This window comes from Hypomesus nipponensis, chromosome 23 (assembly GCF_054491055.1).
Source record: "Hypomesus nipponensis isolate SF chromosome 23, ASM5449105v1, whole genome shotgun sequence".
Lineage (NCBI taxonomy): Eukaryota > Metazoa > Chordata > Actinopteri > Osmeriformes > Osmeridae > Hypomesus > Hypomesus nipponensis.
In genome coordinates, this window is record NC_140383.1 from 20655001 (window position 1) to 20668748 (window position 13748).

Consider the following 13748-nt stretch of genomic DNA (forward strand, 5'->3'; position numbering starts at 1 on the left):
GAACGCATTAGTCTATTGCACAAACTAGCCCGCCCCCCGGTCTGGCAGCAAACCATACCACCTTAACTAACACATTTTCAGCGGAAAACCCTGTAATCGTTAGTCGATTATCGAAATAATCGTTTGTTGCTGCCCCAGAGTGAGTGAGTGAGGGAGTGAGTGAGTGAGTGTGTGTGTGTGTGTGTGTGTGTGTGTGCGTGCGTGTGAGAGTGTGTGTGTGTGTGTGTGTGTGTGTGTGTGTGTGTGTGTGTGTGTGTGTGTGTGTGTGTGTGAGTGTGTGTAAGGTGGAAGCGACCCTCACCCAGTACATCAGGGGGCTCTGTCTGGAAGCCCTCAGGCTGTTGGCCCTGCAGCATGTCCAGCAGGGCCTGCAAGCTGCGCAGGCACAGCGAGGGGTGGGAGAAACGAGTCTCCTTGATCAGCTCGAAGACGCCACACAGCCCGATGCCGATGATCTGGGGGGACGAGGAGTTATGATACAGTTACTGTCAAATATAAATAATCTACAGAGAGAGAGACACACACACATTGCACGGCACACAATAATAATAGTTTCCAGTCTACACCTCTATACCCCTCGACTTGGGAGGAAGGGATCAATCACTGAATTGCTCCTCTCAATGATAACAAATAAAATTGAAGGTTTTTGTTTGTTCTCTCTGAGGCTTCAGGTTACTGGGCTTACGTGTAAAAAAGGCTATACAAAATAAAGTTTAAATGGAGGTTCCTCCTGCTATGTGTAAATAACTGCTTTGTAAGACCCTACAATATCCTAAACATACCCCTCCACTTCAGAGTAGAGCTGCTGTGTCAGTCATTGGATACCTGTTTAACAGAGTAGCCACTATCGTCGTGGGTTGTTCTTTAACAATAGCCTTCCTCTATCTCTGCTTGGTGAGATCATAGATTACAGAAGAGTCTGGCCTCGAAAACTAAGGGCCACCTCTCTGTATTGCCTGTTAAAACATTTGAGGTCTTTCTGTCTTTCCCCATTAGAGTTGGGAGCACTTTTTTTATCCCTGCTTATTGGCTGTTTTGCAGTACATTGTTTTGGTTTGTGAGCTGGGGTTAGTATACAGCTATATTACCTCTCCTCTGTGCTCTGGGAATGTCCCAGAAAATAGACTTGGGACAGCAACATGGCATGTTAATCAGAACTTTTGGTTTGATTAGTGTGTACTGTACACCAACACATATGCCCTGTGTGTATTGACAATAAAAAGGCTGGAGGGGGGGGGGGGGGGGAGAGAGAGAGAGAGAGAGAGAGAGAGAGAGAGAGAGATATGAGACTATATGAGACCTTACGTCGTGAGGCCCGCATTCAAACCATCACATTATGTGCGACGCTACTCCTTACAAGTGGTGGTACTGTTGTTTTGTTATAAAAACGTTCTATAAGCCGCTTCTAAATATAAACCGCACAACCACAAGAAAAATGTTAAATCGGGTTATAAACCGCGGTTTTAATTCCGAAAAATATAGTAAGCAGCAGAGCGAAGACAGACAGACAGACAGACACATGGTCACAGAGATAAAGTGAGAACAGCAGAGAAATGGAGTTACATAGAGATAGAGAACAGTACAGAAAGGGAGAGTTACATAGAGATAGAGAACAGTAGAGAAAGGGAGAGTTACATAGAGAACAGTAGAGAAAGGGAGAGTTACATAGAGATAGAGAACAGTAGAGAAAGGGAGAGTTACATAGAGATAGAGAACAGTAGAGAAAGGGAGAGTTACATAGAGAACAGTAGAGAAAGGGAGAGTTACATAGAGATAGAGAACAGTACAGAAAGGGAGAGTTACATAGAGAACAGTAGAGAAAGGGAGAGTTACATAGAGATAGAGAACAGTAGAGAAAGGGAGAGTTACATAGAGAACAGTAGAGAAAGGGAGAGTTACATAGAGATAGAGAACAGTAGAGAAAGGGAGAGTTACATAGAGATAGAGAACAGTAGAGAAAGGTAGAGTTACATAGAGATAGAGAACAGTACAGAAAGGGAGAGTTACATAGAGAACAGTAGAGAAAGGGAGAGTTACATAGAGATAGAGAACAGTAGAGAAAGGGAGAGTTACATAGAGATAGAGAACAGTACAGAAAGGGAGAGTTACATAGAGATAGAGAACAGTACAGAAAGGGAGAGTTACATAGAGATAGAGAACAGTACAGAAAGGGAGAGTTACATAGAGAACAGTAGAGAAAGGGAGAGTTACATAGAGATAGAGAACAGTAGAGAAAGGGAGAGTTACATAGAGATAGAGAACAGTAGAGAAAGGGAGAGTTACATAGAGAACAGTAGAGAAAGGGAGAGTTACATAGAGATAGAGAACAGTACAGAAAGGGAGAGTTACATAGAGAACAGTAGAGAAAGGGAGAGTTACATAGAGATAGAGAACAGTAGAGAAAGGGAGAGTTACATAGAGAACAGTAGAGAAAGGGAGAGTTACATAGAGATAGAGAACAGTAGAGAAAGGGAGAGTTACATAGAGATAGAGAACAGTACAGAAAGGGAGAGTTACATAGAGATAGAGAACAGTACAGAAAGGGAGAGTTACATAGAGAACAGTAGAGAAAGGGAGAGTTACATAGAGATAGAGAACAGTAGAGAAAGGGAGAGTTACATAGAGATAGAGAACAGTAGAGAAAGGGAGAGTTACATAGAGAACAGTAGAGAAAGGGAGAGTTACATAGAGATAGAGAACAGTACAGAAAGGGAGAGTTACATAGAGAACAGTAGAGAAAGGGAGAGTTACATAGAGATAGAGAACAGTAGAGAAAGGGAGAGTTACATAGAGAACAGTAGAGAAAGGGAGAGTTACATAGAGATAGAGAACAGTAGAGAAAGGGAGAGTTACATAGAGAACAGTAGAGAAAGGGAGAGTTACATAGAGATAGAGAACAGTAGAGAAAGGGAGAGTTACATAGAGAACAGTAGAGAAAGGGAGTTACATAGAGATAGAGAACAGTAGAGAAAGGGAGTTACATAGAGATAGAGAACAGTAGAGAAAGGGAGAGTTACATAGAGAACAGTAGAGAAAGGGAGAGTTACATAGAGATAGAGAACAGTAGAGAAAGGGAGAGTTACATAGAGATAGAGAACAGTAGAGAAAGGGAGAGTTACATAGAGATAGAGAACAGTACAGAAAGGGAGAGTTACATAGAGAACAGTAGAGAAAGGGAGAGTTACATAGAGATAGAGAACAGTAGAGAAAGGGAGAGTTACATAGAGATAGAGAACAGTAGAGAAAGGGAGAGTTACATAGAGGCAAGAAGAGCAAGAGATCAGGAGAGAGGTCAGAAATCCTCCTAGGCAGAGGTTAAAGCCTCTGATAGCCTGGCTCTCATTATTATAGCAGCTACGTGAACACCCACCCACATAGTCTGGGGACAGCGGGTAGAAAAGAAAGACTTCACACTACTATCAGTTACAGTGACGTGCGGGGAGGTTTGTGGCTGGGGAGGCACTGACTCTTTCAAAGTCAGATTTCCAAATAAATGAATTCAACAGCGCAGCATCAATTCACCATTCAGCTGGCTGCTTGCACATTGACTAATGGTTATGTTTCATTTACCAAATACGTAAAATACATGACCAACACTATGAAATGTGAGGACATAATAAAAATATATTTATAAAAATAAATATTCCATTGGTGACATATAGAGAGATCAAATTGCACGTGCTCAAATTGAGCAAAAAAAATTAGCAGCTCAGCACCGTTTGTGTGGGATTGCGCAATCTGAGAGGAGGCACAGCTAGTCGCTGCCTCCTTCTGCTTCTTTCCCCATATTTGAACACGAAAATACACACATTTTGTGATATTGGCTATAGAAATCCTTGGAATCATCCAATAATTATATTTCTATCACAGGTCTCTGGACAAATATTATTATTTATATTATTCGTTTTTTACATTTCATGATGACACAGGGGAGGCTGGCCGCACGTCACTGATCAGGTGACAGGTTACAACAACTAACACTACCTACACAAGACATAGACAGACAGACACACATGCCACCGTTCAGACACACACTAAAAACATATAGGAAAAAAACAGACAGCTAAGTTGCCCCATTAGCCAACCAACCGTTAACCACACAGATTCAGGATGGAGATGGTGGAAAAAACCAGCAGTACAAGGTGATTGTGTCTGATGTTGTATATTGTATATTATACTACAGAGGGTACAATTTTCTGGGGAAATACTGAGGTGTGCTTGTGTCGGTTGCAGATGGGTCAATTTTGTTATACAAATCTTATAACTGATATTTCTGTACATTTTACAATCATTCATACTTATTATTTTTAAAGATTGCATAGTAAAAAAGCATACATTTGTTCCTGCTCATTTACACTTGAGTGAAGTGTAGAATGAAACAGGGTTCTCTTATTTCCCTTAATGCAAGAGGGAATGGTGATAGGCTATGTAGCAGCCTCACATAGTTGAAAAAATTGCCTCAAAACGAAGAAATTGGGGAATCTTGAGTAATAAATTGCCCTAACCTATATTATGACTTTGAATTCCCCTCAAGTTTTTTCCCATCTAGTGGCATTGTTAAACATTTACTCATATTGCATTTAATTAATAAATTCTAACGTTGTCACTGGCAGTATCTTAGCTGGAATCACGATTTAAACAGTAACATCTGCAAACTGAAAATATGCCCCCCACAAATGTAAATAAGATGGAAATGTATTTCTGGAAAACTGGCTAACATAAACAGTGTTTCCTCTATGTTGATTTTGACATTTCTGCCGCCACAGTATCAGAAATAGGGCTGTAAAAAAGGCCGTCTATCAGCAGTGATTGTTAGAGTGCATGTCGGAGAATAGCACAGACACGCGCTTCACACCACAGTTAAGATTGCGTGTGTGCGTCCTTGAGAACTGTAAATCGTAAACTTATGTTGTCAGTTCATTTAAGCCTGTTATTGTATTAGTCTATAGTAGTTGCAAATTTAAATTAAGTTAACTGGTAATTTTCGTTGTTTGTATTCTTCCCCAGCTAGCACGTCTGTTGATTCATAGCGATTGCTGCCCTTGCTCATGTTTGTATTTTAGGTGCATTATTATGCTGAAGTAGTTTTAATAAAGAGGGTTTATTGTTATTATTTGCTACAGAATGCTTAGTCTATCAAGATCAAATGAAGCAGACAGTGTACATGCTTTCGAGTGGCCTACCTTAATCGTTAGGCTAGTCTGCTGACTGTTTTTAAGTCAATTATTAATTGGCAGCATTTATGCCTTTTAGAAAATACTTTATGAGTGGAAGGTGTCTTTAAGTAGCCTAACCTTATTGCATTTGGGGAAATAGGACAAAAATATCTGCAATGAAGAAGTGATCAGTAACAAGAGTCAGTAACAACGTCCCTGTCTGAAGAACAGGGGGTAAAAAACGTAAAATTATACCTAAACGGTCAAACGGAACATTCGCAGAGATAAAAGCAATGCAATCGGGACCAACACGAACATTTTGACACTGACACATTGTCTATGTACTTTAAATATTTACATTTGTTAAGTTAAGGGTGGGAAAAGAATAATATATGAGAGAGAATATAGGTTGGGCCTTGTCAAAGGCAAGCACACCCAAATGCTTGCACCCAATTTCACCCAAGCACATTACAAATCAAACGTATTCTCATCATTACTAATAGTTAAACAACGCCAGCGATGAAGACAGGCAGACCCAGAAACATCCGTCAGCCAGGCATCCAGACGCACACAGCCTACCTTAGGCAGCTTGACGGTGGCCTCGCGGTACTCCTCTTCCTCTTCGCTGTCCGAATCTCCGCTCTGGACGGAGCTCCGGGACGCCAGGGCCAGAGACGCCTCCCGCTGCTGCCAGTCCAGCACACAGTGACGCACGTTGCAGTACACATTGAATGCCGATGGGTTGCTGTGCAACTTGATGTCCGGCACACAGAAGGCCCCATCGAGACTCTCCGTCTGGGGACAAGGAGTGTGGGGGGGGGGGGGGGGGGGGGGGGGAAACAGTGTCAGAAACCTGTAGACCTAAAGAAACATTTGGAACTGAAGTTGTGTGCTGGTGGCTTGAGGCCACGAGGTCAACATAGCTCAAAAGTCAAAGAAAGAGGAGAAAAAGACGAACGCAAAGGGGTGGAAGGGAAACAAGAACATGGACATAAAGAAAGAAATAGATAAAGATTGATAGGGATCAGAATCAGATTGAGATTAATTCGCCAAGTGAGTTTACGCATACAAGGAATTTACTGTGGCAACAAGGAATTTACTCTGGCAGCAAGGTGCCAACAATAAACATATAAGAATCTTAACGATAAAAAGTAGAAAACTAGTAGATGAAGTTCAAGCACACGAACACAGGATGGGACAAAAAAAGGTACAGAGTGATCTGAAAGCAGGCGCCAATCCAATACCCATTTACAGGAGTGAGGGACATTTGAAGGAGTTCATAATAGAGGCAGGATGGACAACGCCATTTGTAGGTCAATATACAGGGCAAGGACAGGAGTTTGAGGACACACAGCATTGGCTCAATACGCAAACCAGTCTACCCACAGGCCTACCAAGCACTGTACGAGACAAGTCCTGTCGTATTATCGTGAAGACATACGTTCTTTCGGCCTTTCTCCCTTTCTTTCTGTTTTTCAGACGCCCGGGTTTTTAAAACGCGGATCTTGTCAATAAGTCTCGTGTGCGGGATGGGGAGTTGATGAGCAGAAACGGCTCTGATGTCATAAGTGGAGCCAATCATGCAATTTAAGGGAATATGCAGTTGAGCTTTGGCAGGATCTGCTTTCTCTGAGCACAGTAAACAGGGCTCGCAGACTAACTCACAGTCCTCAGGCTACCTCAGGAGAAATGGGTATTGATTGACTGCTTGCTTTGCCCCACCCGCAGAATTGCATTCTTGGCAAAGAAATGACAGAGGGTGATGTCATCCTTTTAGGACGACAGGTCGTCCATTTAGGATGAAAGGTCATTCATTCTTTCCCCACCCCTTTCCATCCTTCCCTCCTGTTCATTCATTCCACTCTCCTCCGGCCCCCCTGCCCCATCTCTCCTAATGCCACTACAGCAGTGTTTATAGGGATACAGTATGCCTGCAAAAAAAGCATTTAGCATTGATCATACAGAACGGTTCCTGGGACAGAAGGCTGGATCTCATTTAAATGGGGCCTGAAATATATGTTAAAAAAAATGTTTTTACCAAAAGTCATTTTTTGATGTTTTAACTGTTAACAAAAACATACCAAAAAGTTTGAAAAACTATTTCAAACTAATTTAAAAAATATTTAGAAATATTTTAAAAAACAGCAAAAATAATAGCTGTCAAACTGTAAACAGGTCCTTTTTTTCTAGTCTGTGATCTTTGAAACCTCCCTGTCAGAGAGGAAAACGCTAGCCACAGAAGGAACAGTGGGGTGTAGACGGAGTGAGGGAGACTGGTGTACAACGAATGAACCCCAAAAGCATAGCCAATGAGAAACAGAATGGAATGGGGAGGAAATGGAGCGTTCTGGTCCACCCAGTCATTTAATGTGGATTTGATATTTGATCTGAGCTGAAAGCATTCAATGTGGTACTAGTCAGTTTAAGCGTCAGGTTGTACAACATCACCATAGTAACGCTGACCCTGCTCTTCTATTGGGCCTTACGCAAGATGATGTTGTGTAGAGCAACTGCCTGTAGTAAGGCAGTCGCACTCATTAATAATTTAATTGTCTTCGTCATACCAAAACCAAGCATGTGAAGGCATTTCCATATAAGGCAAAACTGGCAGTTAAACCTATGTGGTGTGGTGTGGTCCCCCCCCCCCCCCCCTCCTCCTTTTATGACCTAATATGCAAAACCTCAGTTCGTTCCAGTCAATGTGGGGAGAAGTGGCACCTGCTTACTGTGGGGCTTCAATAAATGACATTTTATTCTTTCAGTCTATGAATCATACAACAGGGGACAAAAGTATAGCCTCATAAAGATGGAGAGAAAAAAAAAACATCTCCACTCTACATTAGAATGGTATGACAGTTTTAGCAGACTGCGATCGAGTCAGAAGATGTAAGTGTCTGACTGGTATCCCCGCTTGCTCACTGGCTTGTCTGATTGGCTACATGCTCTCCTGCTTTCTCCCTTGGTACCTTGCAGAACCAGCAAGCCTCTCCTTAAAGGAAACATTTGAGATTGCAAAGGAAGAGTGCCTTTCTTTATTGACAGTGAGTGCATCAGAACATATTTTAAATACCAGAGCCCAACCCTGTGCAACACAGCAGTGTGCCAAATAAGAATTCAGCTACATACTCATACTAGTACACATACTCATACTCATACTAGTACACATACTCATACTAGTACACATACTATAGGCTTCACAGCACTCTGATGAGAACATTTGCCCATTTCAATCCCAATAAATTACATTTCCATGCATCCCAACGTATGAATGATTCCCAAAACAACTGATTAAACCTAACTGACAGTTTATCTACCTCTGTCTGCCTGTCTGTTTCTCTGCCTCCAGGTCCCCCACCCAGACAAACTGTTTGTTTGTTTTCCTACCCTCCAGTCTCTCTGTCACACTCTTCCCTTCCTGCCTTTCCCTGCTCGTCTGTCCCTCAGTCTGACAGTGTTTTTCTCCCTGGACGTCTGGTAAGGTATTGGGGTGGAGGATGAGAATGAACGAGTGGAGGATTAGCTATGTTTGCCCTACTCTCAAACATTAATCTCTCCAGCCGTCTTCCTGTGAACTTCTCTCTCGCAATGCTCAAGGGAAAAAATGCTCAAGAAAGTCAAAAGTTTCACAGACCACCATAGAACAGACACCATTAGATGGGGGATATGCAGACAGTTTGACTGGGGAGGAAGTGCTTTGATTTGGGCCTATCTTGTTAGCTGTACATTCAACAGTTGCAGATTAGCCTTGATACAAGGGCACGCAGAGATGTTGTCTGACACAAGCAGAGCTGGAGGCAGGGCGACTGTTGTTGTTCAAACATGGAACACAGGTCGCTCAGCAACAGAAGAGCCCTGAGCTCAAGACGGCGCCACTCCCAAAATTGCCGCCTCCTCCCCCCCCCTCCTCCCCCCCTCCCCCCCGATCACCTTGTGTGAGAGCTGCTGGCTCCTGATCAAATCGTGTCTAATTAAAACCATGTTCTTGGCATACTCTTTAAAGATTGTGCTGTGGAATCTAATCCATTAAAAATGTATCGTTATCATCAATCTTTGGAGATTACTTAATATAGAGGGGAAACAAGCATTGAGCCTGCTTATGCATGCCTAGAGCCAAGGCTGTATAGTTATGTTAATGCCATGAACATTTTTATATCCTGCCTGCGTTGGTAGGGATGAAAGCATGTATGCAATAAGGGAAAATAAAATGTATTTCCTTACCTTTGTCCTTGACTTGACTTTTGATTTCACTTTTTGTCGCCTCTTTAGTTTCTTCTTACTCAAAACTTTCTTGCCCCTGAAAAACACATTGGTCAGCATTTTTTGTATTAGACATACGCTATAAGCCACACACAAGATAACAACAAGATGAATAATTGGTAACATCTTCTAGAAAAAGGTCAAGTCCTATGTCAGGACATTTTGGAGTTGGTAGGGCAAATAATGTCAAGAGTTTACATAAACTCTGACTGAACTCTGAGCACAACATCCCAACGCCCACTTCATAGTATAGCATTATGGACACATTTATATTCTATGCTGCCTCTATCTCAAACATATTTCAGTATTCCAAAAGTGTCTAAAAACAAACCCTTACCGCAAGATGTCTGACAAGACTGGCAGGACCTGCTATTCAGAGATGAATTGTGATATGAAAAGGCACACATAACTACAGCCTTAATACCAGACTCATCATCATAGGGAATTATGCTAAATAGACATAGGTGGATGGTGAGAAGACAGAACAAATGTAGACATCCTGAATGTAAACCTATGAAGGTCGTTTCTCCAGATTTAAACTGCTTATAGACCTCTCTTTTTTAATTCCTACAAGAGTTTATCAGCCAAATCACTGTCTTGGATTTCTCTCTCAGATCCACTGAGCCAACTTCTGACATCCTCAAAGGGAGTGTAGTCCCCACTAACATCGAAGCCAAAATCAATCTCCTAATTGATGTGCAAAGTCACAGCAACAGCAATGGCTGCACCATTGACTCCTATGCTTAACGTAAACAAACGCCTCAAGACAGGATCTTGATGAGAGGCTGAATGCTGGTTTAGACAAGTGAGGGACACCATTACGCCTGACTTGCCCAGGTTACATCCTTAAAGCAGCTCTGTGCTTTGTCAACACAGTGCCCAGATAGAAATGTTCAGACCGTGTATCCTAGTTCATAGGTGAAAGGATAATTAGTGTATGTGACATACAAAGAACTTATTATGAAATTCTGTGAGCGACACAGAATTAGCTAGTGAGATACCTTTTTTAGTCTTTCTATTTGGTTTGTTATATTTTAACGTGCTACGAGGACGTACAAATAATGCTTTGATCTGCAGTGTTGTTGAAAATATATGATGTTAGACCCAAAGCTGTCAAAAATAAATACTTCGGTCAAACCACCCAATGCTTGGTGACAATTCGGTCATCTCCTGAGTTTCAGGAAAAACAAGAAAGTAGCACGAAAGAAAGTAAGCTCTATAAAGAGGTAGTCGAAGAGTTGGCCAGGGCTGGGTTCACTCGAAAGCAAGAACAAATAATCAACAAACAAAAAAACGCCGACTGTTGATGACGCATCCTAATGGTTACGCTCAAAAGTGGTGAAAACGCGGACTAGTTTGCTAAATAGCATTATGGTTGCAAGAATACTGAACTGAACTGGTGCAAGAACCTGAGCTAATTTGGTGGAAAATTGTTATTTTATCCAGTCATTATCTAGATGACGTAAGTGTAACCTAGAGGTTGCGCCAGGGAGCAGGACAGAGCCATGGATCGCTAGCCAACTAGAGCTAGGTATAAACAAGCTAGCTCAATCTCTATCTCTGTCTACCCAGAACACGCACTAAGCAAAATATATTTAAGACATGTTAACGGACAAAACGTCCATTCAGTAAAAATTCTGTGGTATTATAGCCACCATTTTTAAGTGGATAAGGCACTTGCAACGTTTCGTTTGACAGGGAAGGGCTGATGGCTAACCTCACAGGGTAGTGACGCTGCACTGGGCCTCGTTCTGCTCAAACCACATAGCAACACATAGTTTGCCCACCTTTGAAAATGAATATCTAATACATTTATATTGCATTTTATGTAATACTAAAATGATTTATTATTTCATTGTTATTGTAACATTCGGCAGACAGGTGGTACCAAGATAACCAGCTAGGGAGGTGCAAAATAAATTTGTCTCTACTCCGTCATAAGGACTCCTCGTTTTGGTACACAGTAATGAAGGCACGTCATGTGGGACAGTAGGGGCGGGGCAGGTTGCACTGTGATGCATCTTTTACACGCAACACATTGTATATCTCTAAAATGTTGACTAATTGAGGTGTTACACCGTAGCCATTTAACTGTTCTCTTGAATGGAAACTATCCCATAAAACTGACTACGCTAATAGTTTGCCCAAGGATGGTGAATAACACTTATAGACTGAGACCTAACGCCGTTATTGACCTTGCCTTTTTACCATAGAAAATACAAATGTTTTATGACCCTTGACTTTATATTATCAATGAGTACTGTACAAGAATAAATGACGCAATTTCGGAGAACTGTCAGTCACTTATTTGAAACGCAATGCAATCCGCCTTCTTTCTAACTGTGCACCGCGGGGTAGCACACTGAAGGAATAAGGAAACTATTACCACCAAGCAAGCAAAAAAATATGCTAAGGAAGTTAAAAAGCTAACAACATAGCCTAGTTGGGAAGCTAAAAGATGCTAATGTTACGTTGCCACACACAATTGCGTATAGTAATGTGAGTGAAAGAACAGTGTGGAAACAAATCAGATTAGCTGGCTTGCTTGTTGGCTTGACAGATAGCTAACGTTAGCGAGCTAGCTCCGTATCTTTCTAGCTAACATCTATAGCTAACGATGCTAGCAAGCTAAGTGTCAAGTGAGCCTCCTAACACTCAACAAATTCCCCGTCTGACTACAATACCAAACCTACCTTCCTTGGTTTATTCCTTGCTCTTTGTCATTGATAGCTGTGGTGTAAATCCTCCTATATCTTTCCGCCAAAGCTCGTCCTGAGAGTAGAAGCTGGTACCGACTCCGGCAATCCGACTGAGCCCCGGGGATTGGACACGACCCCATACCCGAACCAATAGTGGAGAAATCGGCTCCAGAAATCACCCTGACTCCCAGCCCCATCGACTGCGATGATGAGGAGGGTAGAATCCCTCCACCGGCTGCCGCTGCCGCAGCAGCACACATCATCGTTTTGGAGAACAATGCATATACATCAAAAATACAATAGCTAGCAAACTAACTAGCTAACTGTCAGTGGAAAAAATTTCTAAATATCATGTTATTTGGTCATCCCGATAAGAATTAAAGACAGCTAAGAAGATTGTGTCCAGTCTTCTCTCCAATTTAAAACGGCATAAAAGCCGATGTGGTGCAACTGCGCGAAGACAGCTAGGCTTCCGATCCTCGAATGTGAAAACAGTTTAGATCCCGAGAATTTTGAATATCAAGCCATACTTATTTCCACTTCAGATACAACTAAAGAATCGCGTTCAAAAATGTGTTTTAAAGGGCTTTGTATTTGTCTGTTGTTTCAATGTTTCTTGACCCCGGATAGGTAGCCGCAGCGTCAGTTGTGCTGCCATCTTAGCTTCATCATCCCTCCCTGTGCGTTTACTGTTTAGCATGCTGGGATATTTCCATACCATGGACATAGTAACGTAGTAGTGGTATCACTTGGAAGCACGGCGCAGTACCAGCCATTAAAAATCAAATGTCATTTATATATTTCGTGTTTTAATAGTGAATTATTTGAGTGAAATTTACCATAAACAATTGCCGTATAATTGAGTTGCAAAATATATAAAGATCAGGGGGACAATTCTATTATTATTATCACTCAAGGACAATATACTGCACTTCCCATAGCACATAATTAAGTAGCCGTGTAGCATTTACCGTTGTTTCGAGTAGGCCTACGATAGAACACATGCTTTGGAATTATATCCCAAGACAACCGAACACCAGTGGAAAGTCCAAACAGTCTGTTTTTCACACCTGCCGTTGATGTTTACTTAATTTAAATACAGATACAAAATTATTGGTTTGTGTCAACAGGCCTGAAAACAATAATGATCTATGGGAGGAAAAAAATGCATTTTTTAAAATATTTTATTTAGGAATACAAGATGGATCCCATGGGAAGACATAAACAAACCTAAATCATTCAGTCATATGGCGCACCCATCTATAGGCCTATATTGAGCCTTCCGTGTCCATCAATCCGGTCAGGAAGCTCAAAACCCAAACTGATGGGCGTAGTGGTGATGTCAGGCGGTAAAATGGGTGCGCTACGTTGCAGGATTGGGGAGGGGAGCAGGATGCTCATCTGATACTAAGGAAACAAGCCAGAGATGCAAGAACAGGTTCATATACTGAACAACACGGACTGTCTCACACACACAGGAACAACAGTACCATGGTGTCTTTAGCAATGTGCAAATGACATTGTTACCTGAATTTATTTGTAGTACTATTTCTATGCAGATTGTTTCCACAAGTGTGGGTGTGTGTGCTGTGTCCTGAAAGCACAGAAAAATATGCAGCCAATCTTGTAGTGATGA

At 41.8% G+C, this 13748-nt stretch overlaps 1 protein-coding gene across 13 annotated transcripts in view; it reads right to left on the reverse strand.

The window, feature by feature from the left end:
- Window positions 1-12820, reverse strand: part of mycbp2 (MYC binding protein 2) — a 78990-nt gene extending 66170 nt beyond the window's left edge. For 10 of the 13 annotated variants that reach the window (XM_084688179.1, XM_084688182.1, XM_084688175.1 and 7 more), the window contains exons 1-4: window positions 12107-12815; window positions 9375-9450; window positions 5736-5951; window positions 302-455 (exon numbers count right to left, since the gene is read on the reverse strand). In XM_084688179.1, the coding sequence (XP_084544305.1) occupies window positions 302-455; window positions 5736-5951; window positions 9375-9450; window positions 12107-12375 (715 nt within the window). In that variant the 5' untranslated portion in view covers window positions 12376-12815. Of the gene's footprint in view, window positions 1-301; window positions 456-5735; window positions 5952-9374; window positions 9451-12106 lie in introns of all 13 variants that reach the window. The other 3 variants (XR_014741559.1, XM_084688183.1, XM_084688184.1) reach the window with 3 other exon arrangements.
- Between the last annotated feature and the right edge of the window lie 928 nt (window positions 12821-13748).